The sequence below is a fragment of the Leptosomus discolor genome, chromosome 7 (assembly GCF_034619465.1).
Source record: "Leptosomus discolor isolate bLepDis1 chromosome 7, bLepDis1.hap2, whole genome shotgun sequence".
NCBI classification, from domain to species: Eukaryota; Metazoa; Chordata; class Aves; order Leptosomiformes; family Leptosomidae; genus Leptosomus; species Leptosomus discolor.
The window spans coordinates 18996173-19018222 of record NC_141397.1 but is presented as its reverse complement, the minus strand read 5'-3'; the positions used below and the strand labels follow the sequence as shown (position 1 = coordinate 19018222).

General features: G+C 38.9%; 1 protein-coding gene across 1 annotated transcript in view; it reads left to right on the top strand.

Annotated features, from left to right (window-relative positions):
• GADL1 (GAD like acidic amino acid decarboxylase 1) overlaps nt 1-22050 on the top strand; it is a 76186-nt gene that overhangs the window by 15864 nt on the left and 38272 nt on the right. Inside the window, exons 8-12 of the mRNA XM_086468674.1 lie at nt 2042-2158; nt 7718-7782; nt 8037-8118; nt 15226-15425; nt 19819-19870. Of these exons, the coding sequence (XP_086324800.1) occupies nt 2042-2158; nt 7718-7782; nt 8037-8118; nt 15226-15425; nt 19819-19870 (516 nt within the window). The remainder of the gene's footprint in view (nt 1-2041; nt 2159-7717; nt 7783-8036; nt 8119-15225; nt 15426-19818; nt 19871-22050) is intronic.

Below are 22050 nucleotides of genomic sequence, written 5' to 3'. Positions count from 1 at the left end.
GATTTTAATGGAAGTTACAGGTATATTGAAAGATTTTCATTTCATCAGAGCTTTAGTAAGTGTGTCTGTCCTTGATAAAGTGCTACTTTACAACTTTTACAGAAGGACAGTGAATAACAGTAAATATTCTAATGACTTTAAACAACAGAGGATGTATTTGCTAGTGATAAGGAGCACAAAATAATCACTGACTATGAATAGCGAGAGTCTTAGGCCTCTTTTTAGAGAATTTAGTCAGGAAGATTTATTTAACTATTGTCAAGAAGAATAAAAATTTGGTTCCTTTCTTTGTGGGGAAAAATGTACTGTACTGGTAGCAATCTTTGGAGTTTGTAGGGATCCCAGGCTTGTCCCCATCTTCAATCATGTTACCTACTGCCTGCTGGGGAACATTTGACTTTGATGTAGCTGTGGGAGAAAATTGGCGAGAACTCTTAACGGAAACTAGGTGCAGCAGATACATCTTTGCCTCACTTGCGAGTGTTTTGTACTTGACCTACAGGCTGGTTTGTAATTTTGATTGACTTTTGTAGTAGGTTGTACTAGGAATGAATGACCAAGAAGTGAATTACATGCTGGTAATTCTTTGTGAATGTATGGGATTAATTTAATTTCATTCCAAGGTTACTTTTCACTGCTTTAGCAATTTGTAAAGAAATTTTAAAATATAAATAAATCATAATTATGTACCATTCTAATACTTTACACTGTTAAAGAAATATAAAACTGTCAGAGTGTAAATGTGAATCAGGCCTGTCTGTAGCAGGTGTTCAAAAGTGGCAACACTTTTTTTTTTTAAAAAAAAGAGAGATCAGACTTCAGCTGAAGATACATAAAAGACTTGTGTAGAGTTTGATTTTTCAGCTGATGTCTGGTTTCAGTGAAGCTACATTGAGTTACATCAGCAGAGAGACTTAGATCATCTGAGAGACTTAATTCACTGCAAATGAACTCCAGGGATAACAAATTTAGTGCCTCTTCAGGAACTGCATTGTCATGCAGTGGGCCAGATGCTGAAACATCTGAGTAGTTCCTTCAGAATATGTTTCAGAGGAGTTTCTTCAGCTTGTATTTACCAGCAAGTGACCTCACAGTCATTGCTAGGCCTGATAACCTTGATTTCATGGAGTTGTTACAGACTCCACGAATTCTTTTCATTGTTTCAGTTTCTGCTGCTAAGTAGTCACAGGCACATACATCTGCAAGGGTACATGACCATGCTAGTGTAATTGCACCCCTGCTATTAGTTGGAAGGGAAAGCAATGAGCGAAGCCACTGAAACCAAAATGGATGGCTTATGATGGTTGTCTGAGACTGTAACCAGACAAAAGTTTTCCTTATCCCACCTGTCTAACCTTAAAACTGTGAAATTTCCGGTGGTCTCTCACCTAACATTCAGTTACCATCTACAGCCCTTCCTGTTTTCTAGACAGGGGAGGGAGCAAGAGAATAGTGCTTTGCTGTAGATCAGGCATGGGGGTCAGACAGGGATGACTGTCCATTTGTGGTATGTGCCAGTGCTGACGAAGGCAAATCGTGTTCCCTATCTGAAGGTTCCTCTTCACCAGGCAGAGAATAGGGGCATTGTAGAGACAATGCAGGTGGAACCCCTAGAGGAATGAGCCCTTTCCTTGCGTGGGTAGCCTGCTGGCTGAGCTAGTAGCTTTATTTTATTTGGCAGAATGGCAGCAAATATGTTATTAAAATGTGGAAGACTGAGAAATGAAAATCATTGTATAAAGAGAGGTGTCAAATATTCAGTATGTTTTGATCTTGACAAAAATAACATCTGTCAATACAGTCTGAAACTGGTGAACTCTGCCTTGGGCTGGTGTTAACTGGAAATGGAAAATGCCTTTTTTTTTTAAAAAAAAATATGTGTCAGCACTTTTAAATACAGTACCTTCTGCTGGGAAACTAAAATATAGACTGTTGTATCTTTGAGCTGTGCTCCTAGACCTTTTTATACTTTAGCTCTGCGATTATACTGGAGGAAATGAGCAGTGCAAATGATATTTTTTTGTTTTGAATCCTATTGCAGGGGTCAGCACCGTTTCTTGTCTGTGCTACAGCAGGCACAACAGTGCTGGGAGCATTTGATCCTCTGGATAAAATTGCTGATATCTGTGAAAAACATGGCCTCTGGCTTCATGTTGACGTGAGTTTGTATACCGTGTAGTTTTGTTTAGCATTGCTTTTTTTATAATTGCTATTTTTCTTTGGCTGTTGATGTTTCTTTGTTGGAGTAAGTTGGGCTCTAATAACTTTTCTTTTTTTCCATAGAGAACAGAAATACATTGTGATTTGTCTCTGTTACAAGTGCTGAAAACCAGCAAATAATTTGTTTGTGATAAACAGTCAAAGCTATTTTGTTATTGTCAGGTTATATTTCAAAATGATTTTAAAATCAATTTCTTCTTCTTGCTACCTCCTAAAGATGCTTCAAGGGTGATGATATAGCTTCAGATTCTTTCCACAATCTGTTGGAGAATGGATACATTAGGATTGTGCTGTATGGTTCATACAGGTTAAAATAAAGGTGTATTTCTGACTCAACCAGTCGTAAACGATTCTGTTTCATATTTACAAGTTTGAGTTTCCTGTATATCTCCTTAAGTTTTCTTAAATTGTTCAGAAATTTTTCTTTTCTAATTTCTTTATAATTTTAGGTTTGGATATTAAAATCCATTCATGTACCTTTTTGGAATAGTAATTGAGCCTTTTAGTTACCTGAACGAGTTAGCTGTAAATATATTTTTCTAAAACTAGTCTCTTCACATTTTCTGAAATTGCATTCTTTTTATAATTGCAATGCCACAAATCCGGCATGGCTAGATGAAAAGCCATGGAACAGTGAGAGAATATGGGGCAACATTAATGGGGATTTTTAGACCTGCTCTAAATGTTTAAAGTGTTTGTTTAATGTTAAGTATCTAAAGAAAAATTGCGTAGGCAGTGACGTGTGTTTCAAGTAAATGTCTTGCAGACATTAATAAATAAAGTTGCTGTATGTGTGAGTCAAAAGAGTTTTCTTATTGACTTGGAGGCAAAGATGCAGAATTTAGCCCTAGTATTTAAAGTGTCTGCAAAGCCTCCTCATGGTTGTGTGCTGGTGAGAATGACCCAGCAGATTTTCAGCAAAGTGCAGCATTCACATTAGGTGCTAGTTTCTTGCATGCTGGAGTATAGTCGGTGGAAAGAGAGATGTATTCAGAATCTGTGTTGGATTTGTGTTGGTGAGTTGAGTAGTCATGGCTGCGGCCATCTCTAATGGCTGTAAGAGGACAGTTAGTCTCCTAACGTACTTCCTGTAGTTATAGGAAGTGAATCATAGTGAATATAGGTTTACTAAAATAATATGTGAAAAGGTACAGAGAGACCAAGCATTTGCCATTCAGAAAGAGTGTACAAGAAACATAGTGAAGAGTTGGGTTTTTTGTTGTTGTTTTTTAAGCACACCTACCTCATTCTAGCCTTATAGGCAATAATATAATATTTTTGAAAGCTTTGAGGATCTACATTCCGCTGAAAGGCCTGTCTTCTTGTTGAACGATTTACACGTTATTCAATCTGAGTTATATCAAGTGAGTACTGCTGTTTGGACCTGCTGTGACTTTGGAGGGAAAAAAGATACAGTACAATTAAAACAAAGATTAAAAAACCAGGGAAAGTTCTTTCTAATGTAGGGCTTTTCATGTATAATTGATGGGAATCAGGATTATCTACTGCAAATGGTCTCAAGAGCTGTTTATAAGAATGTCTTGTGTGGAAGTCAGTGGTGTTATTTCCAGATTTCCAAATGATGTATCTCATTTCAGAATATTTTCTGATCTGGAAAATTGATATGTTTGCCTTAGGGAGACACTTTTCATTACATATGAAATGATAAAGCTCATGATTCTCAGGAAGGGCAAAAGAGAGAGTGTCAACACAAAATCAGTGGGCTTCAGAAAGATAAATTTCAACAAAGTCAGAAATAGGAGATAAGCTCTCACATGGAGACAAACCTAAAGAGGAAAAGGGAGTTAAGGAAATAGTTGTTTTAAGAAGATAATACCAATAAGTCCAAATTGTCTCAGCAGTCAAGCTGTTCAACAGCCTAAGTGCAGAGGCTATAACCAGGTTTATTTTGTGCACATTACAGTATTCATACACACATTCCAGTTGCTTATTGCATTCTACCATACATCTATGATACCTTTCTTAAAGACTTGTTTTGCATTATCAAAATGACTTCAAACTCCAGCACTTATGTGTGTCATGTATTGTGTTCATGTAGCTTTAAATACTATATATGAGTATTTCTTCCCTGCTGGTCCTTACTTTGACTTTTTTTTACCCTATGGCTAGACCAGTACAGAAAAACCAGGTTTGACCTATTAGCCAGTGCTTAGGTAGGTAGTTTAATCACACTGCGAACAGCGTAACTCCCACTCTTCAGCTGTAAGCCATTTGTTGCATATGAAACACAGTAATTTTCTCCTACCTAGTTACCAATTACATTGCATGGGACAGAGGTGATAATCTTTGTGTTTTGAGCTGCTCTCAGCTGGACATGTCAATGCATCAATCTAGTTTGATCAATCTACCTTCCTTCTGTAGTCTCATGGATGGAGGAGAAGCAGTTAACTTTATTGTGTCTTTGCAATATCTCATCAGAAAGCCAGAGAAACATGCCAAGCTGCATCTGTGGTAGTGAGTGAAAACCTGGCTGGAAAATCATACCCAGAGAGCAGTTACCAGTGGTTCACTGCTGAAAGGGAAGAAAATTTTGAGCAGGGTTCCACAAAGGTCCATCCTAGGTCAGAAGTTATCTGGTATTTCCATTAATAACTTGGATGAAAAAGAAAACACTGATTAAATTTGAAAATGACATAAAACTGCTGCAAGAGGCAGTGGGAGGACAGGTTGAGAAATCAAAGAGATCCTGACAGTTTGGAGAAAAAAGTGAAAAAACTAGGCTACAGTTCAATAAAGATAAGAGCTTTAAGTTTAAGCTGTAATAATCAGCTGCACAAACAGAGGCTGGGGATTGTTGGCTAGACAACAGATCTTCAGGAAAAGATCTGCGGTTTGCACTACATCACAAATTGGCGATCATAAGCATTTTCAAATAGAGTTAAATGTCTTTCAGAATTGAATAAAGAAGATAAGTAAAATAATTCTGTCTTTCTCCTTGGTGCTCTGTCTGCTTTATCTAGATTGTGTCTAAATAAAAAGCTGCATTTCAAGAAGGTTAAGGACCCACAGCAGAAAGATTAGAAAATAGTAAAGCAGTGAGGATAAACAGAACCATACCTAGAAATTAAAACCAATGGGGAAATACTGAAAGCACTGATGTTATTTAAACTAGAAAAGACAAAGAGACGATACGTATGCTTTAAAAGCTGCTGCAAAAAGAAAAGGAATAATCTGTTGCCCTGACCACTGCAGGTATGACAACAGGTAACACTGTTTAGGAGTGACACTTTAAATCAGTAGGGTTGTTACCGTGAAACATTAATTAAGTCGTTAAGTTGTGCAGCCTCCATCATTAGAGGTCTGTAAACCCAGGCAAAGCCAATGATCCTCAGCCTTTTTAGGTGCCTTCTCTTTTTTTTTTTTTTTTTTTTTTTTTTGCCTACCCTGGCTCCGTAAGGACTTGGTCTTTGAACTGGGTAAAGAAGCATGCAGCACAAATTCATCTTGTAGTGCTGTGGCTCAAGGAGAGACTGAATAGTGATGGAGATGCCTGGACCTCCAGTACTATCATCCCTCTCTTCCAGATCTCCAGTAGTAATTTTTTAAACAAAGGCAGAAAGTAGTGCCAGGAGTGCTGTGGAGGCAGCGATTACTGAAGTCTCTGCACCTTATTTTCACTTTGATGCTAATCACAAGCTGGGTGTGTTCATTTATAATCTCTAGAAAAGACAAATGTTTGACAGAAATGAGATGAGTATGGCTGATCCTGTATTGGGGGTTGCACACTGTTGACGTGACCTGTTGAGGGCCTTTCTAGTCCTGTTTTTCAGAAACTCTGAAAATGTCAACTTTTTCACATACAGATGCCTTTGGACACAAATTTTAAAAAGATTTGTTATATTTCATTGGGTTGCTTATAAATTATGAAAATCAAGGAATAACTTAGTGACTGTTTTGACTTTAATGAATCATAGAATGAGAAGACTAAAATTTGTCTATGAATAGGAAGTTCAGTTTGATTGTCTTGCCGTAACTTGCCAAATTTGGGCCAGCTGGAGAAACCCAGTTTCAAGTCATGGTTCTGCCACTGGTTTACTGTGAAGTTTGAGGCAAATCATTTCCTACCTTAGGTCTCACCTGTAGATTGAGCAGCAGCCCTTTCTTCAGCAAGAATGTTGTGAGCATGATAACTAAAATATGATGTGGTGTATTAATGTACGGCATTAATGAGAATGACATATGCTAAGACAAGTTATTAACCTTTAATTTCTCTTGTGAGCCTTTACCATTCCTGTCTCCCAGAGACAGCAGATCTTATTCCTAATGTGTGGCCTATGAAGCAGATACTGATGCTAAATTCACAGATCAGCTATCACATCTGTATCTTTCAAGGAAAAAAAGAACGAAAGCCAAGCAAGCATGTATTCTCCATGCTTAGGTCAGGAATCTTCACATCAGTGATTTTTTTTTCTCTTTGTTAGCCCAAAATGTATGAATCTTTTAAAAATAAGCTGAGTCCAGATGTTTTGTAGACTGATGCCTCCTGTGTGTCTCTCAGGAGCCTTGCTTACTTCACAGGGAATTTGCTTAAGTGGATTTTTCCTGCATGAACATTGCAAATCCTTTTTTAAATATTTAATCATAATTTCTCAAATGCACTGTATGGCTTGTCTACTGTTTGTTGCATGTTCTCCCCACTCCTCCCCTGTGGACAAATATTGTTGTTTGAGAACTGAAGATTCACAGCATCTGGTGGGTGAAATTTGAAATTTGTGTAATAAAAGCTTGTTGTCTGGTCTTCTTCTGTAGTCCATGAAAAGAGACATCTGCAAAAGGTGTCACCCAAAGACAGGTGCCTAGAATAGCTAAGGTGACACTTGATAAGGGGTTGCAGTGGAGAGCTACTCACTACAGAGAAGGCCTAAATGACTCTTAGTCCACACACTTAGTTCTTAGATGACCTGAGGGAGATGTGGTGAGTCTTTTAACATTGGTTGAATTGCTGGTAGCAGAAGTGCTGCTATTGCCTGCTTACTGACTTTGCTTTTCATATCCCATCTCTGTGGAAAATCTGAGCCTGGACTTTGCAGTTGGCAGAGATTGTAATTCTCTACAGTTGCCCTTGTCAGTGTCTCAGAAAGGAAATGACTAGCAGGAAGAAGATGTGCAAAATAGGGCTTTCTTCTTTCACTGCTTGGGTTTAGACTGAGGGAAAGGAAGCACCTCTGATTCAGCATCAGGAATGGGTCTGGTTATGCAAGGACATTTCAGTTCGTGCCCTTGCTTATGCAGAAGGGACAGTGTAGTTTGTGGCTCATAGTGGCACAAATCATCAGCTCCTCTATTTTAGGCATAGCCCCAGGCTGCCATCTTTGTTTCAGTAGATGATACTAAAGTAGTCAAAATTTAGCCCACTGACCATGTAGTAAACTAAGTTTTAAATGAGATGAAACATCTTCAGAAATTATTAGTTGAGGTATTATCAAAAGAACTTTATACAAATAATATTGTCTTGGATCTATAAATGTTCCATCAGGCTTCTTGGGGTGGCTCAGCTTTGGTATCAAGGAAGCATTGCAGACTTCTTCAAGGCATCCACAGGTAAGCCCGTTTAGTTCATGGGCATACGTACCAGGGACTGAGATGGAAGTTGTGTAATCTGTTGGCCTCCATGAGGGCTACGTTTTCCAAAATACATGTTACTATTAATTGGGGAGATTTCTGAATCTATGGGTGCGGGGAAACAGGAAATCTCATCTGTCTGCTTGGATTGAGTTTGTCTGTGTTTGATTCTCTAGTACCCGTGATTATAGGTGTAATTTCCACTTCCCTTTCTCTGTTTATAAATTTCACAGGGCTGATTCTGTTGCCTGGAATCCCCATAAAATGCTGTCGGCAGGAATCCAGTGCTGTGCTCTTCTGGTGAAAGACAATTCTGTAAGTCCTCCTGTCCTTCCCCGCCCCGCCTCCCCCCTTTTTTTTAATGTGTTAGGCTGTCATTGCTGTAATATGGAAGTGGAAATAGTTAGAAAACAACTGCAAGTCAGTTTTACTACACTGCAGTGCAAAGGCTGAATGATATTATTTTGAATTTCACCACAAAATTAATAAAGGGTGAATAAGAGAGTGGGGTCAAACCGATCCAAGTCACTGTACTCACCGATGGTCAAATTTTGCAGCTGGTGCCCTTGCTAGTTAACTTCTGTACGTGATTTGCATTCAGAATTGAGTATTTTGTCACCTGGGTCTGCAGCACTTCAACACCGAGCTCATCAAAGTCCTCAGAATAGCTGTCATCCATTGGGACTGCAGCAGTACTGCATCTCTGTTTAAAGTAGGCAGAGCTCCTCTTTACATCCCCTTACATGGGTGCACCAGAGTGGGAAAGGAGAGGGGTAGGAATCAGAGCACATGCAGGTAAAGGTGGTGAGCCGTCTTTCCTCACTCTACTGGTTCTTCCTCATCTCCAGGGTGATTTAGGCTTTCCAAAAGCCATGACAAATTAAAAGATCTAGCAAGCGAACAACAGAGCTCTGATCTCAAGTGGCACAAAAGTGAGATGAGTCTGCAATATGGTAAAAGTCCCTGCTTATATCTTTGTGAAATTTTTCCATCTTAATAAAGAAACCAGTAAGAGGTCAATTATTTCAAGCCCCATTTCGAACTCAGCCCTGCTAAAACTTACACCATTGTCTATCAGCAGGGTGAGTTTTAGCTTATACTTCACAGGTTATGAACAACTGAACATCATGAAGATATGGAGCCCCTGAGGTTTGCATCAGTATTTTGTGGCCACGGTTTGTAAATCACTCTTATAAACCTCTGTCAAAACAGTCAATAGTTTCTATTCAGCTGCTAGCGGTGAGCTATCCGTGTAACACGTTACTGACTTCTGGTAGTAAGAAATGATGAGGACCAAAAAGCACAGATGCTAATCAGTGCTCTCTCAGAGCTGATTGCTCCAAGTCAGGGCTGAGACATGGCAGAACAACAAGGAGAAGTGTGCCTTCTCATTTCCTTAGGCAACAGTCTGTGGGATTAAAGAGGATTAGAGTCCAGCACTACCCACCCATCACTTTATCTTTATTCCAGGATGAAAAACAAGCAGAATGAAGTTATTGACTAAGATTAATGTGATGTCTTAATTGCAGGCTTGGGAAGAATTCAGTGCTATATTTTTAGCCAATTAGGTGCAATACATAGATATAGCCTCAGGTAATGATTAGGCTGCTTGGGCTACATAACGGAAATTTCTCAGGAAGAAAGAGGAAAGAAACGGAAAAAATGAAATATTCTAGCTGCCGTGGCATTTAGAATCACTTTACAAACACTGTTCCAACTTCAGGGCTCTGGCAGCCTTTCTATATTCTCCTTCCATGGAGTGTAATACCTGGTAGAGGAATCCTATTTCACTTCTAAATCGCAGCTAGGTAGTGTTGTGCTGGAAATATTTGTAGAGCTGAATGCTAGGCCATTGAGGGGTGAAAAAACCCTAAGTATTACTGATCGTACAATCAGATCCTGTTGTACAGTGAGACGCGTTCTGGAAAGATTTCTCTGCATGGGGAGGAGAGGGTGTTTTCCTGTGTTTTTCCTGGAAAATTGGCACTTATGTGTTTTGTGTACGTGCCAGTGCAGTCTTTATATGCAAACAGAAACACATACGAATTTGAGTACTTTCTTATCAGCTTTTTGAAAGTGTTGGAATATAAATCCTAAGAAAAAAAGATCAAATGAATATTTAAGAGACTTTGGCAGAAAGGCCTTGCTTGACGATCTTCTCCATACCAGAACAGGCACCTGAATCCAATTTCCCATTAAAAATGCTATTTTCACACGAGAAAGAGAAGGGAAGGGTACATGTGTCAGTTTCTTACTTTGGAGCTTGTTCCACTACTCCTAAATTACAAAATACCTATGGCTGCAGATGAAGCACACATTTATATGTGAACATAATTCCTTCACACTATGGTTAAGATGTGTCAGTGGGAACTGGATGCTGAGGTGGGAGCTGGAAGTATTTGGCAGACATTGCTCTGCTAGCGAATGTTCAAGGAACCTCAGGTAGTTTCTGAAGTGGTGAATTCTACAAGAAATCAGAGGAGCAAAATGTTTAACGTAGATGTTAAGCTCCATTTATGAATCGAGCCCTAGCTCCCTTTGAAGATCTGGTTAAGGAAGTTTGCTTTGAGGTCCATTTGGAAACTGTGGGCTACCTCAGGATTAGGGTTAGGTGATTCTAAGTGGACAAATAATCCTCCTCATTTTTTATTTCTCTCTTTCTCTCTTTTTTTAAGGTATAGATCATTTAACAAGACCAAGCTTTGTATTTTGCTTTATGTATGAAAAGAAGGAACCATCACATTTCCAATGTAGTAGTAACACCCTATTTTCCCATTAGCAAAAGTAATAGTGACTGGTTTTGTTTGGTTTGGGCTTTTTGCCACATAGCACCAATGAAGCTGTGTGGTTCAGCAATGTTAATAGGCTTAACACATTACAGTTAGATTATTAGAATGAAGCATTGTATTTAAATATTTTCCTATACATATCAAAAAGAAAAAAAATATAAACTGCAGTGAAATGCTGATCAAAGAGTATCTTCCAGCCTTAGTGAAACAAAATTGGAATGATTTCCAAAGAAGGTAGAGATAGAAAAGAGAAATAAGTGTTTGACTTGGTTAGAAGGGAGAAGTGTTTTCACCAAAGGGAAAGAGAGATTGGTTAATCCTCTGTAAAAGCTCAGATCAATGACAGTAGTTCTTCAGTGCTTAAAGCACTCAAGAAATGCATAGCTGTGCCTTTTTCACTGCCATACCCTGAGTAACTTTCATCACTTCTGTAATAAGATCAACTTAGTCAGAAAACACCTTTGTAGCTGTGGCTTGAATTGCAGTGACTGTTTAAACACAAAGCTAGATGGACTGATATTCTCAATACATTGCTGAGTCAACTTTGTTCTTATATATTCCAAATATTCTGTGAATCAGCCTTAAGACCACAGAGCTACTCCAATTTTTCCTTGCTATAATCCATATAAACATGAATATTATCACTATATAAACAGAGAACGAATGTTTATCACCAATGCCAAAGATCTGTGACTCAGTGTAGCACTAGGTTAGGTAATTGGCAATCACTTACTAGTTAAAAATGAAGTCTTGAAGAATGTAGCTAATGAAATCCCAGTTTAGCACACAATATAATTGATCGAGGTGGTCATGGTAGCCATCTAGAGTGTAATCTCTTCCTCATCATTAGCAGTATCACAAAGATATCTACTTCCCTGATTCCTTTGCAGGGCAGCCGCAGGAAATACTTTATTCTCATTGCTTTCTCCTTGGGGTTTGTACAACTGAGAGCTCCTTCTCACTTCTTGAAGTGAATTACAGGGGTGGCCTTTTGCACTGCACTGCTTTTGAGAATGTTCAAGTATGCCATTCAAAAGAATGTCCTTATTGCTTCAGATGAGGCAAATCTGGAAGATCTTTATCTTCGGGACAAAGATGTTTTGTTAATGAAATTGAAATTCACTTTTAACTAGCAATGGAAATTGAAAGCGATCAGAAGGCATACTGTAGGTGTGTTCAATGAGAAAAATATGTCAAATTATGAAAATGGAGCTCTTAATATATTGATTTCAGTATCAATAATTATCCATTTATTTGCCGTTAATTAGAACACACAGCAACTATCCATAGACTTCATCAAAATGTAAGGCAATTTGAAACTTCATAGTAGACTGAGGCCTCCATGAATTTCCATTTTCTAAACTTTAACAGCCCGAGTAGAAGGCAGAGCTCTACCATTAGTCTCTGTATAAAGGGTAGAAAGATAGAAGCTGCTGAAGAAAGAATCTCAAACTTGTCAAATGGAGCAGTTCTAATGAAATTGTTGCAATCTTTCTGGACAGATGAAGCAGCTCAATTACTGTGTGGAAAACTCTTGGGGTCTTCTTGGGACTGAGAATGTCGAGTTATAAAGCATACATTTTTTCCTTTTTTTCTTTTTTCTTCTACTTTTCCATCATTTGACTAGGAAAACTGAGGCGACTTTTTATGTCTTCAGCATGTTTGAGTCTATTACTTTTGAGACAGCAGCAATCAAGGAGTAACTGCCTTCTTAAGCATAAAATTAATCTTGGATTTTTTCCTCTTCTGTTGTCCTCCCTGCCCAAACTCTATTCTGCAATGTTCCCTTTCTCTTCCCTTCTCTCTCCATCACCTTGCTTCTTGCGTTGGTCTGGCATATTTATTTCTTTCTCACAAAGCATGATTTTTGTTTCTTCTCCTGTCTGCTGGAGGATGTCACTGTACTTGTCTCTGGAGATTGACATTAGCAATATCTTCAGCAGGATTTCTTGAGTATGTTGCATTATTCGTAAGATAAGCAGATGGAGAAGGATCATCAAGCCAGCATGTCTTGTCAGCTTTGGATGCACCAGAAGAGTAGGACAGTACCTGCTGCTTTTTTTTTTCTTTTTTTCTTTTTTTTTTTTTTAAATGAAATACGCTCCCAGGAATTTGAGTTCACTTAGAGATATTGAACTATTTGTTCTTGTTGCATTTTCACTCTAGAGCATTTGTTTTTAAGCCATGAAACTCTGCAGCTGTGCTGTGATCTTAAGTGAACTTCTCAGTCTTTCTGAAACATTACCAATTGAGTTTAGATTTCTTGTGACAACCAAAAGTTATTTCACAGATAACAGGCATAAGGGGAACTAATATGCTGTGATATACTCTATTGTGCAGGTGTATTACATTCTGATAAGGCAGAAGGTAGTCCCACAATGATCAACCCTGCTATATACTCACTGCAGAAACACTGTGAAAATTTTAAAGTTAGTAAGAGACAAAGCAATTAACTTAAATTTGTGTATGTTGCTGCGTTTTTTTTTTTTTTAAATACCATACCTAGTAAACTTGTATTTCCCCTGAAAACCAAGGTGTAGAGATCTAAATGAATAGATCACAATGGCTTCACAGACTGATGTTCCTGTTGTGCAGCTGCTAGCCAGAGAACATGTAAAGGCTGGATGATTCAGTGCTTCACTTTTCTTCGATTTCTAATGTCATCTTCCCGCCTTTCTTTCTCTGAAAAAGTTGGAAAGTAGGCCTGAGAATCTTATATACTGAAAAAAACTTTGCCCAGCATTGGCGTTTCAGCTATGGCTACCATGTGCTGCAGCAGCACATTGTCACTCTGACTGCAGAGGGAGAGCAGCTGCTGCCCCTTTTTTTCTGAAGCTGTCACATAAACTGTCTTTTCACAAGGCTGAATGTGCTGGTCCTGTGGCTAAAGAGTTCGGATTGAATTTGCTGTCCTTTTTGCAAATCAGCGATATTACAATGGGATTGTCAAACCCTTACAGAAGTTGTGGATAAATCTTTGGTGGTGTTCCCCTTTTGTGCTCTATGAACAGGTACACAGGTTGGTTTTTTTGTTTGTTTTGGTTTTGGTGTTGATGAAGGGAAATGAAAAGGCTAGGGGAGAGGGAGACTTAGTCTGTGTATGCCAGTGGATTATTTCTCCTTCGGATTTTTTTGTCTTGACCTTTTTTTCCTCAATTTTATTGCCAGTTCCAAAGTTATCAGTAGTGTGTTGTAATGTAGATCAAGAGTTATACCTCTGTTATGGGAATATGACACTTTGATTAAGAGTGATGTCAGACACTATCTGCCATTTTAAAATCAAATTTGCAGCAGATGCAAAGAAAAGGATGAAATGGGAAATGCTTTTTCAGTTGGTTCAAATTGAAGAGTGATGTAGAATTGGAAAATGAGTTGTGCTTTTTGAGATACTGTTTGGCAACTTCTGTCACGCTGTCCACTTCTGGTTCTTGGTTTGTGCTGCATGTAAGACTTCTGGTCAACTGTCACTTAAATATATATTTGCAGATCTGAATCAGATTCTGTAGCCATGTTATTAACCTCATCTGAATTTCTATTCTAGCATTATCTTGTTGGTTATGTTTTATTTTTCTTACCCACTTTTAATATCCCTGATGAATCTACAACCTTTTCTGTCTCCTGGGTGCCTTGTTGGGCCACCCTCATCTCTGCTCTTGTAATCTGCTTTCTGACAGCCCTTCTCTCTACTTGATAATATTACAGAGTATACATTGATATTTCATTTTTCAGCCACTGGCCAATCCTATGCCTCTTCTCTTCCCCAACACCTTTAAATGTATAACAGCCTCTGCTTCCTGTTTCCCAGCTTTGTTCTTTTCTGGAACTTGCCATGTTACTCATTTACCTTTGTCTGTTTTCTGCTGCTCATCGCTTCCCAGGCAGCCTTTTGAAAGTTGGAGGCTGGAGATTTCTGAATAAAAATAATTTCATTAACAAACCATAGTTAGGGTACGCTAAAGTACCTTTTCTGAGGTCTATTTTCAAATGTTAAAATTGTCTGAACTGTGAAAAGAGAGAAAAATTTGGGTTGTACTAATCTCCTCGTGGTGTTTCCACACAAGCAGTCAGCCTGTGCTAAATCCTCAGTGACTTTGTTTTCTGGTAAGTGCTAAACATTTGTTTCTTGGGGCTAAAATCTTCCCTACCTGGAGCTAACTGTACTGTATATAAAGTTATTTGACAAAGAAGGAATAGATTGAGCATTTGTGAATGTGTAGGAAGCTTCTCAGGAGCTGTTCTTCCAGTCTCTAGGCTGGAGCAGTGGGTGTAGGCTTCTCCTTCTCCTCCCTCTTTCCCACCCACGCATGCCTTTGGGCAACTATTTCTGTCATACCCACTCCCATGGTTTCTTGAGATCTGAGTCAGAATTCCTCTTCAACCTGCAACTCTTCAGTGACATTATGAAGACAATAATAACAAAAAAACGTTCCTTGTTGTCAGTGCTGACTTCACTGGGTTGAGGTTCATCCAGGGTTCTTAAACCACACCATCAGCTTTGGATAGTTTTCTACACATCCAGTTCTGTTTTACTAAGCAGTTGGTACAGAGAGGAAAAAAAAGGCTTTGGCTTGTGAAGATAAAAAGGTTTGAAAGTGTTTATCAGCAATGTAAGACTCTATTGTGTTTCTAATAGGGACTCCTGAAGAAGTGTTACTCTGCCAAGGCCTCGTACCTGTTCCAGCAGGACAAGTTCTACGATGTCAGCTATGACACCGGTGACAAGTCCATTCAGTGCAGCAGGCGTCCAGATGCGTTCAAATTCTGGCTGATGTGGAAAGCATTGGGAACCGCAGGCCTCGAGGACAGAGTAAACAGGGCACTGGCTTTGGCTAGGTACCACCACACAGTTTTGAATATGTCTAATCTGTTTAATTCACTGAAATGTTGACACTGCTGATACTCCGTATCCTGGAACAGACCAAATTGTTACTTTTTTCCCCTCTCCTTTTGTTTGTGTTTGATAGGAGGAACTAAACCAAATAATAATTACTGTTATTACATTTGCTACAGTATTTAAGAGTAGTGATTACTTTTTCCAATAAGTGTAGATGTTGGTAAACACAGAAGTCCAAATTAGACTATCAATCTACGCTGTTTAACATTTATGTTATCTGAACCAGACATAGGACAGGTTTACCAATACACCCTCTGCTAACTCGTAACTCTGTCTTCTGGTGTTAATGTAGAAGTAGCCCTATGTGCCTGGCTCTGAGCTGTGTCTAGCAAGAAGTGAATTAGCCATTCTTATGTTCACTTCATTCCTCATGACTGAGGAAATACAGAAAGCCAGTGATGCAGGGAAATATGTATGAGGACACTCTGCTAACGTTAGGAAGTAGTAGAGATATATGAAGGCATGTTGTTCTGAGATACTGCTTGTTTTTTCTCCACAAGTTTGCCGAAGTTCTTAATGCTTGCAGTATGTTATGTAATTCAGTTGGGGACTGAAGCACCATTTTCTTGTGATCTTCCCCTCTCCAGCCCTGTTCAATTTCACTAAGTTTTTGGTCTTGCAGAACTGAGGTTCACAAGTGAATTCTGCAAAAGTCTTGCTAGAAGGTGTTTCTAAAGTGATGGTGATGTCTCATTTTCTGGGAAGATACTTCCATGCACACGCTGTTTTGTCTTCTGATAGAAAAAATAATATTGAATTAAGATAATGGCCTATTAAAAACAATTCACTGGAAGTATCATATTGGTTCAGAATTCATAGAAGATAAACCACCATGGAATCTTCACCAGTTCTTGGGCTAGCTACACATTACCATAAGTCAAATCATTAATACTGAAAAACAGTCACCCATATTATATTGCCATTTTATTTTTTATATGAACTACCAAGTTGAAAAGAAGTGAATATTTACTCCAGTGGAAATTAAAGCAATAGTCTCACTTTGATGAAGCCACTTAAAGAAAAGGTAAAAATCCGTAACCTAAACCCAGAGTGGATTAGAAGAGAATAAAAAGAGAGAAGCAAAACAAGAAAAGCCCAAATGAGCTGTGGCTTTTTTCTCTATTTTATTTATTTAAAACCACTCATTGTTTGGCTGGTTAAGTCTTCCTTAATACCTTCTAGTTAAATTGCACCTTGTCTTCGTTCTGAAGCGTTGTCCTGTCTGTGTCTGTACCGAGTAATTCATTCCACTATCAGTAGGAGAATTCAGCCTTATCAAGGTCACTGGCCAAGGTTGTTTGACTGAGAGTGTAGTGATTAATGACCTTTCTGGGATCGATATTTTCTTTGAACGTTACAATTCAGGTGGTAGCACTTTTAAGGAATGACTGGTAAGAATCACCTTTTTTTTTTTTTTTTTTTTTTTTTTTTTTCTTTAAGAAGAAATTGAATTCTTAGTCATTATCTGATGAAGTATATTCTTTACAGTAGCTGCATTGCTATCTTGAGTTGGCATGGACATGGGCACTTTGCAGCTGAGACATCAGGTTTCCTGGGCACTGTGCCAGGTTTCCTAACTACTCAACAGCTGTGCAGCCTTTCTCCTGATTTGTCACAGTAGGTGTTACTTTGATACTGCAAAGATAGTATTTCAGTGTTCCTGAACACAGACCTGAATTAATTCTGGAACTAGTCCACTGACTGTAGAACTTGAAAGCAAGATTACTTTATTTTTTCCCATGGCCAGGCAGAGCTGCAAAGGTTTTAGGGTAGTTACAGGCATGTATTTCTGTTGCACCAAACTTTGCTTATTGGCTATTCCATTAACAACAACTTCTTCTGGAGATGAATCATGTTTTCAGTGTACTAGATATCCCAGGAACATTGTGATGCTACCTATTTGGAAAGGCTTATTTTTAAAAGACATACAGCAGAGCATCCTGCTGATCACTTCAGAAAAAATTTTGCTGTTTTTTTTTTTCCAGTTATTTTTGATGCACGGATGTTGCTTTATGAAGTACACTAAAAAGAAAATAGAAGTAAACTGCCTTTAGAATACAACTATAACCACCTCTGCATTTTATGCTTCAGTATCTTTGCAGTTTTTCTGCCTGATTCCTCTTCTGACACCCACTCTTAGCAGACATATGTCTACTTTCACTGCAGATCTCCACCCCTCATTTTCTGCAAGGCTTAATCATAGCAAATACCACTTCTCTGTGCACTCCAGTCCTCACTGAGACTCCAGCCCTTCTGACGTTTTACAACGATGACATGATAATAAAACTGCACTGTCAGCTGTGGAAAGATGCGCAGAGTAAATTGCTCCACTGCCATCAAATGGTCCTGGCAAGATAAATCATGGCTGATGGATTTTCTAATGGCTGTCTTCTTAGGCTATTGGCAATGTAGTTAAGAACATGATTAACAGTGTTGTGAGCTTGACTGACATCAGATATCCTATGTCAGATGGTGGTATTAAAAAAAGGCACTTATAATAAGAAGGAAGGGTATTAAGCATTGTAAAATAGCTCTAACAAAAAAAAGTGATCATACATAGGTTTCTTTTTCATGATTTATTAAAAGAAAAAAAGAAGAATTGAGGGCCATTGTCTTGTGAACAGCCTGCTGAGTTTGCTGAATGTTGGTTTTATGGCACAGGCGAGTAACTTCTAATCAATAGGACAAAACCCCTGAGCTTGTTTTACTTAAGACAATTCTTCTGTAGAAACAGGTTCCCCCCAACACGCTCACGTGGTATCTAGCCTCCTACTTACCTTTCAGAATGCCTCTCATTCAACCTAAACAATAGTGTGGGCATTAACAGCCAGGTAACAAACAAATGCACAAAGTAGGATTAAATGGTCATGGCAGAAAAGACCCAGAACCTCAACTTGTTATAGTGAGAGGAAACAGCTCAACAGTGCACAGTGTGGCACAACTCATAGAGCTGCGTGTCATGGGAACTGGCACTCTACCACAGCAATCATTTTGCAGGGATGTATGCTGAGAGGTAATGAGTCACACACACAATACTTGTTAATGATAAACAGCATGACAACTCCCCATGCTCTGTTTTGAAAAATGTGTACCGCCTAGGGTATTGTTTACTGCCTCCCTAGCCAACCTGTTTCTGCAGCATGTCTGCCGAACAGCAGGCATTGCGGATACAGCTGTACTAGAGGTGTCCCTGTGGGGGCAGGTTTCAGGCGTGTGGATAGGATCAAGGGGTGTTATTTTGACAATATTTTTCTTCTTAAAGTAGTGGATAAAAGTATTATTTGTGTGATGACCGGTGATGCAGCTGCAGGCAGGAAAATGCCAAATAAATGCAACAAAAGAACAGATCTGTACATAATCAGTAGTTTAACTTTTTCAGTTTTATTACTGTTAGACAGCAAAATCTTTGTGTAGAAGACTAAAATTCTGTTGAAATGGAAAAGCTGTGTGAATTTGAGGTGATTTTTTTTTGAGTTTTCCTTGGGAAGGCTTTGTGGGCAGGGGGCGGAAAAGAGAAGTCTTCACTATATCCATGTTCTTTTTGCTTCAGAATTCCTGTGTGATTTGTGCCATGGCAAAGTTGAGGCCATGTTTTAAAAAAATTCTGTGGATTGGAGCTGTTTGGATCCAAAGTTTTGATTCAAACCCATCTTCCCATTGAAGGCTTCTGTGTTTTTCGTTCTGACAGGTGAAAGAGAGAAGTACTTATTTCAATACATTGTTAGTGTAGGATGCCCAGGGATTATTGTGCATCAGCAGTGGCTCACTGAATGGAAACATGCGCCGTTGTGTACAGTGTGGAACAAGGACAGTACTGGGAAAATTGCTGGGCTTGAAGTACATGGAAACTTTTAAATTCTGGGCTAAACTAAGAGGTCCCGGTGACAGTAGTAGTGCAAGAAATGTCAGGATGGCCATGAAATAACATGGCAGCACAGCATCAGCACTTAAGAAAAAGAGATGAAGGAATCAGTTTGTAGAGAGCAACATCAATGGAAATTTGCATTGGGAAAGTTCACAGCCTGATGCAAATAGCATCAATTTGTGCCATGTGGCTCCACTAAAAATCTGTGCCTGAGGACAGAATTTGGCCTCTCCTAAGTGCTCCTTGTCTGGCTATAGCCTTCATTTGTTATGAGGAACTGATAGCTACTGCATTTTCACAGCAGGTAGAAATGAGGTTTAACTCTGTGGTTTCTTTAGGGGGGAAAAAAAAGAAAAAAAAAAAAGAAGGAAAAAATGTGTGTACATGTTCAAGATCTTTTTTTTGTTGTTATTGTCTGCATATATTGTTTTGTTCTATGCTTTAAAACCATGCATTTTTGGTTACAGATATCTAGTGGAGGAAATTAAGAAAAGAGAGGGATTCCAGCTTCTTTTGGAGGTAACTGAAAACGGAACTGAACTGGTTTTGTTATTGGGGCAGGGTGTGTATTGTTTGATTTTACTCTTTTTAGCCAATTGCCAATTTGTATTTGAAGTATATAATTTAACAAGTTTATGTATTGGAGATGCACAGGTATGACTAAACACACATAACATGCTCTGTATTCCCTACCATCACTCTAGTTACTTTTCTAGCTTCTGGGCCTGTATTGCCTCAGGGGATATAGATAGAGCATTTTTCTGTGAAAGTGAAGTCTGGCTCCAAAAAAGCATTGCTTGCCAGACTTACAGATAAGACCGTGTCCTGAATGGAAGAATATTTTCATCCTAAAAATGAACTTTTCATAATTAAAGTCCATGTTTTTTTCCTTAATTCTGTTTCTACACCCTTCGTCCTAAAAACTACCCGAAAGTTGTGGTTTTCACTCATCTTTGCTAAACCTGTCAGCTTATTACCTGTTGGTGACCTTGGTTGGGAGGAGAGTGAGTAAAGAGGGCAGAGCTAAAGCCTATCCACAGCTCTTTGATTAATAAGGCTAATATTTAGGGATGTTGCAAAGACCTGTCATTTTTAGAAAAATCTTCTGCGTTGTTAGAAGTGTATGTGTGTGAAAGACAGCTGAGTATGTAGTATGGGGAGGAAGAAAGCACATGGAGGAGGAAGGGAAGCGGATTAAGTGCTATACATAGAGACCAACAAACCATAATGATGCAGATTTGGTTTACGCTTGCTGATGCCATGACATTCCAAGTTAGGCTGGAAAAAATATGAAATATAAAAAGTATTTTATACTATTCATACAATATAAGCTTTTCCATTTAACTTTGAAAAATGCTAATTTGAAGGTGCATCCTGGGAAACTTTATGTGGAGTGAAGAATTTTGGGCTAGCAGCACGTGATAGAGTTACTAAAATGGTGAATCTGTTAACAGCTCTCCATTTTCTGTTATTGTAGAGCTTAGCAGAGAGCCCAGATCTACTGTAGATATGAAAGCTGTTGGTGAGAGCAGAGGCTTCTGTTTAGTTCCTGCAGGAACAGTAGACCTGGATTAAAAGTGGGATTGGAGGGAGTGCTGTAGTAAGGGCTATGAGAAGTAAGTTGAGCAAGGGTTAAGAAAGCATTTTCAGGAGTGCAGGGGGACAAGCAATACGAATTCAAAGAAAGACTGCCAGGAGGCAGCTAGGCCCAGTTATGTGAGCTCTTTCTGAAACGCAGTTGGACTTTGGACAAGAGGCTCAGGAAGATGATCCTCTGATACATGCGGTGAGGAAAGTCCTGTAACAAGAACCGGTCTATGGCCTGGAAGTGCCAATCGCGCTTGAGTCATCTTGAACTCTTCTGTGGTGTAGTTGCTTACCTGCTTGGATAAGAGCTGTGATGGGATAACCAGAAATAGAGTGAAGCATGGCTGGGGGTAGTTAAGTTTTTTCTAGGATGAATGATATTTTCAGAGGGGGATGATGTATTTGATGTGTGAAAGGAAACTGAGATAATCAAGAAGGCAATATAGGCAGCGGCAATATGGTAATATATGCCATCTGTCTGCTCCTGCCATCTCATTTTAAATAGTTTTAAAATAAACCCTGTAACAGCAAGATAGCACTTGTGCTCATGAGGAACCCGCTGCCTTTTTCAGGGTCTGTGTTTATGTGTGTACTCAATGCATGCTCTTTGGGGAAAGAAATGGGACTTTAAGAGCTGAGCTTTATTTCATTCAGTGGCAGCAGGTGGCAGGTTTGCAGCTCTGTTCCTGCTGACAATGATATTCTTCTTGATGATTAAATTGTATTTAATGCATTCTTTGAAGTGAGGCGGAAAATGATATGAGCAGTTCTCAGTGCCCTTTCATGAAAGAATGCGTCCCAGCTGGTGGGCTCTCCTCGTTCAGGAGACTGCCTGGGATTGTAATAGCAGCTGCATTCACAGTGGGGCAAAGAGATGGTGTGACCAAGCTACCAAGCTCCCTTTTAACTTTTTTTTTTTCTTTTTTTTTCTTTCAACCAGTACTAATGAGGGTGGTGTGTGGGAAGGGAGAAGGGTGTGTGAGTTTATAATCCATATTATAATCTAGACCCCATTTAAATACTGTGTTGCAAATAATGTAGGTCAAGATTGGCTGAGTGGTTTTATGGGTAGTGTTGGATGGGATAAGAAGGCACATATATTCCTCATGCTG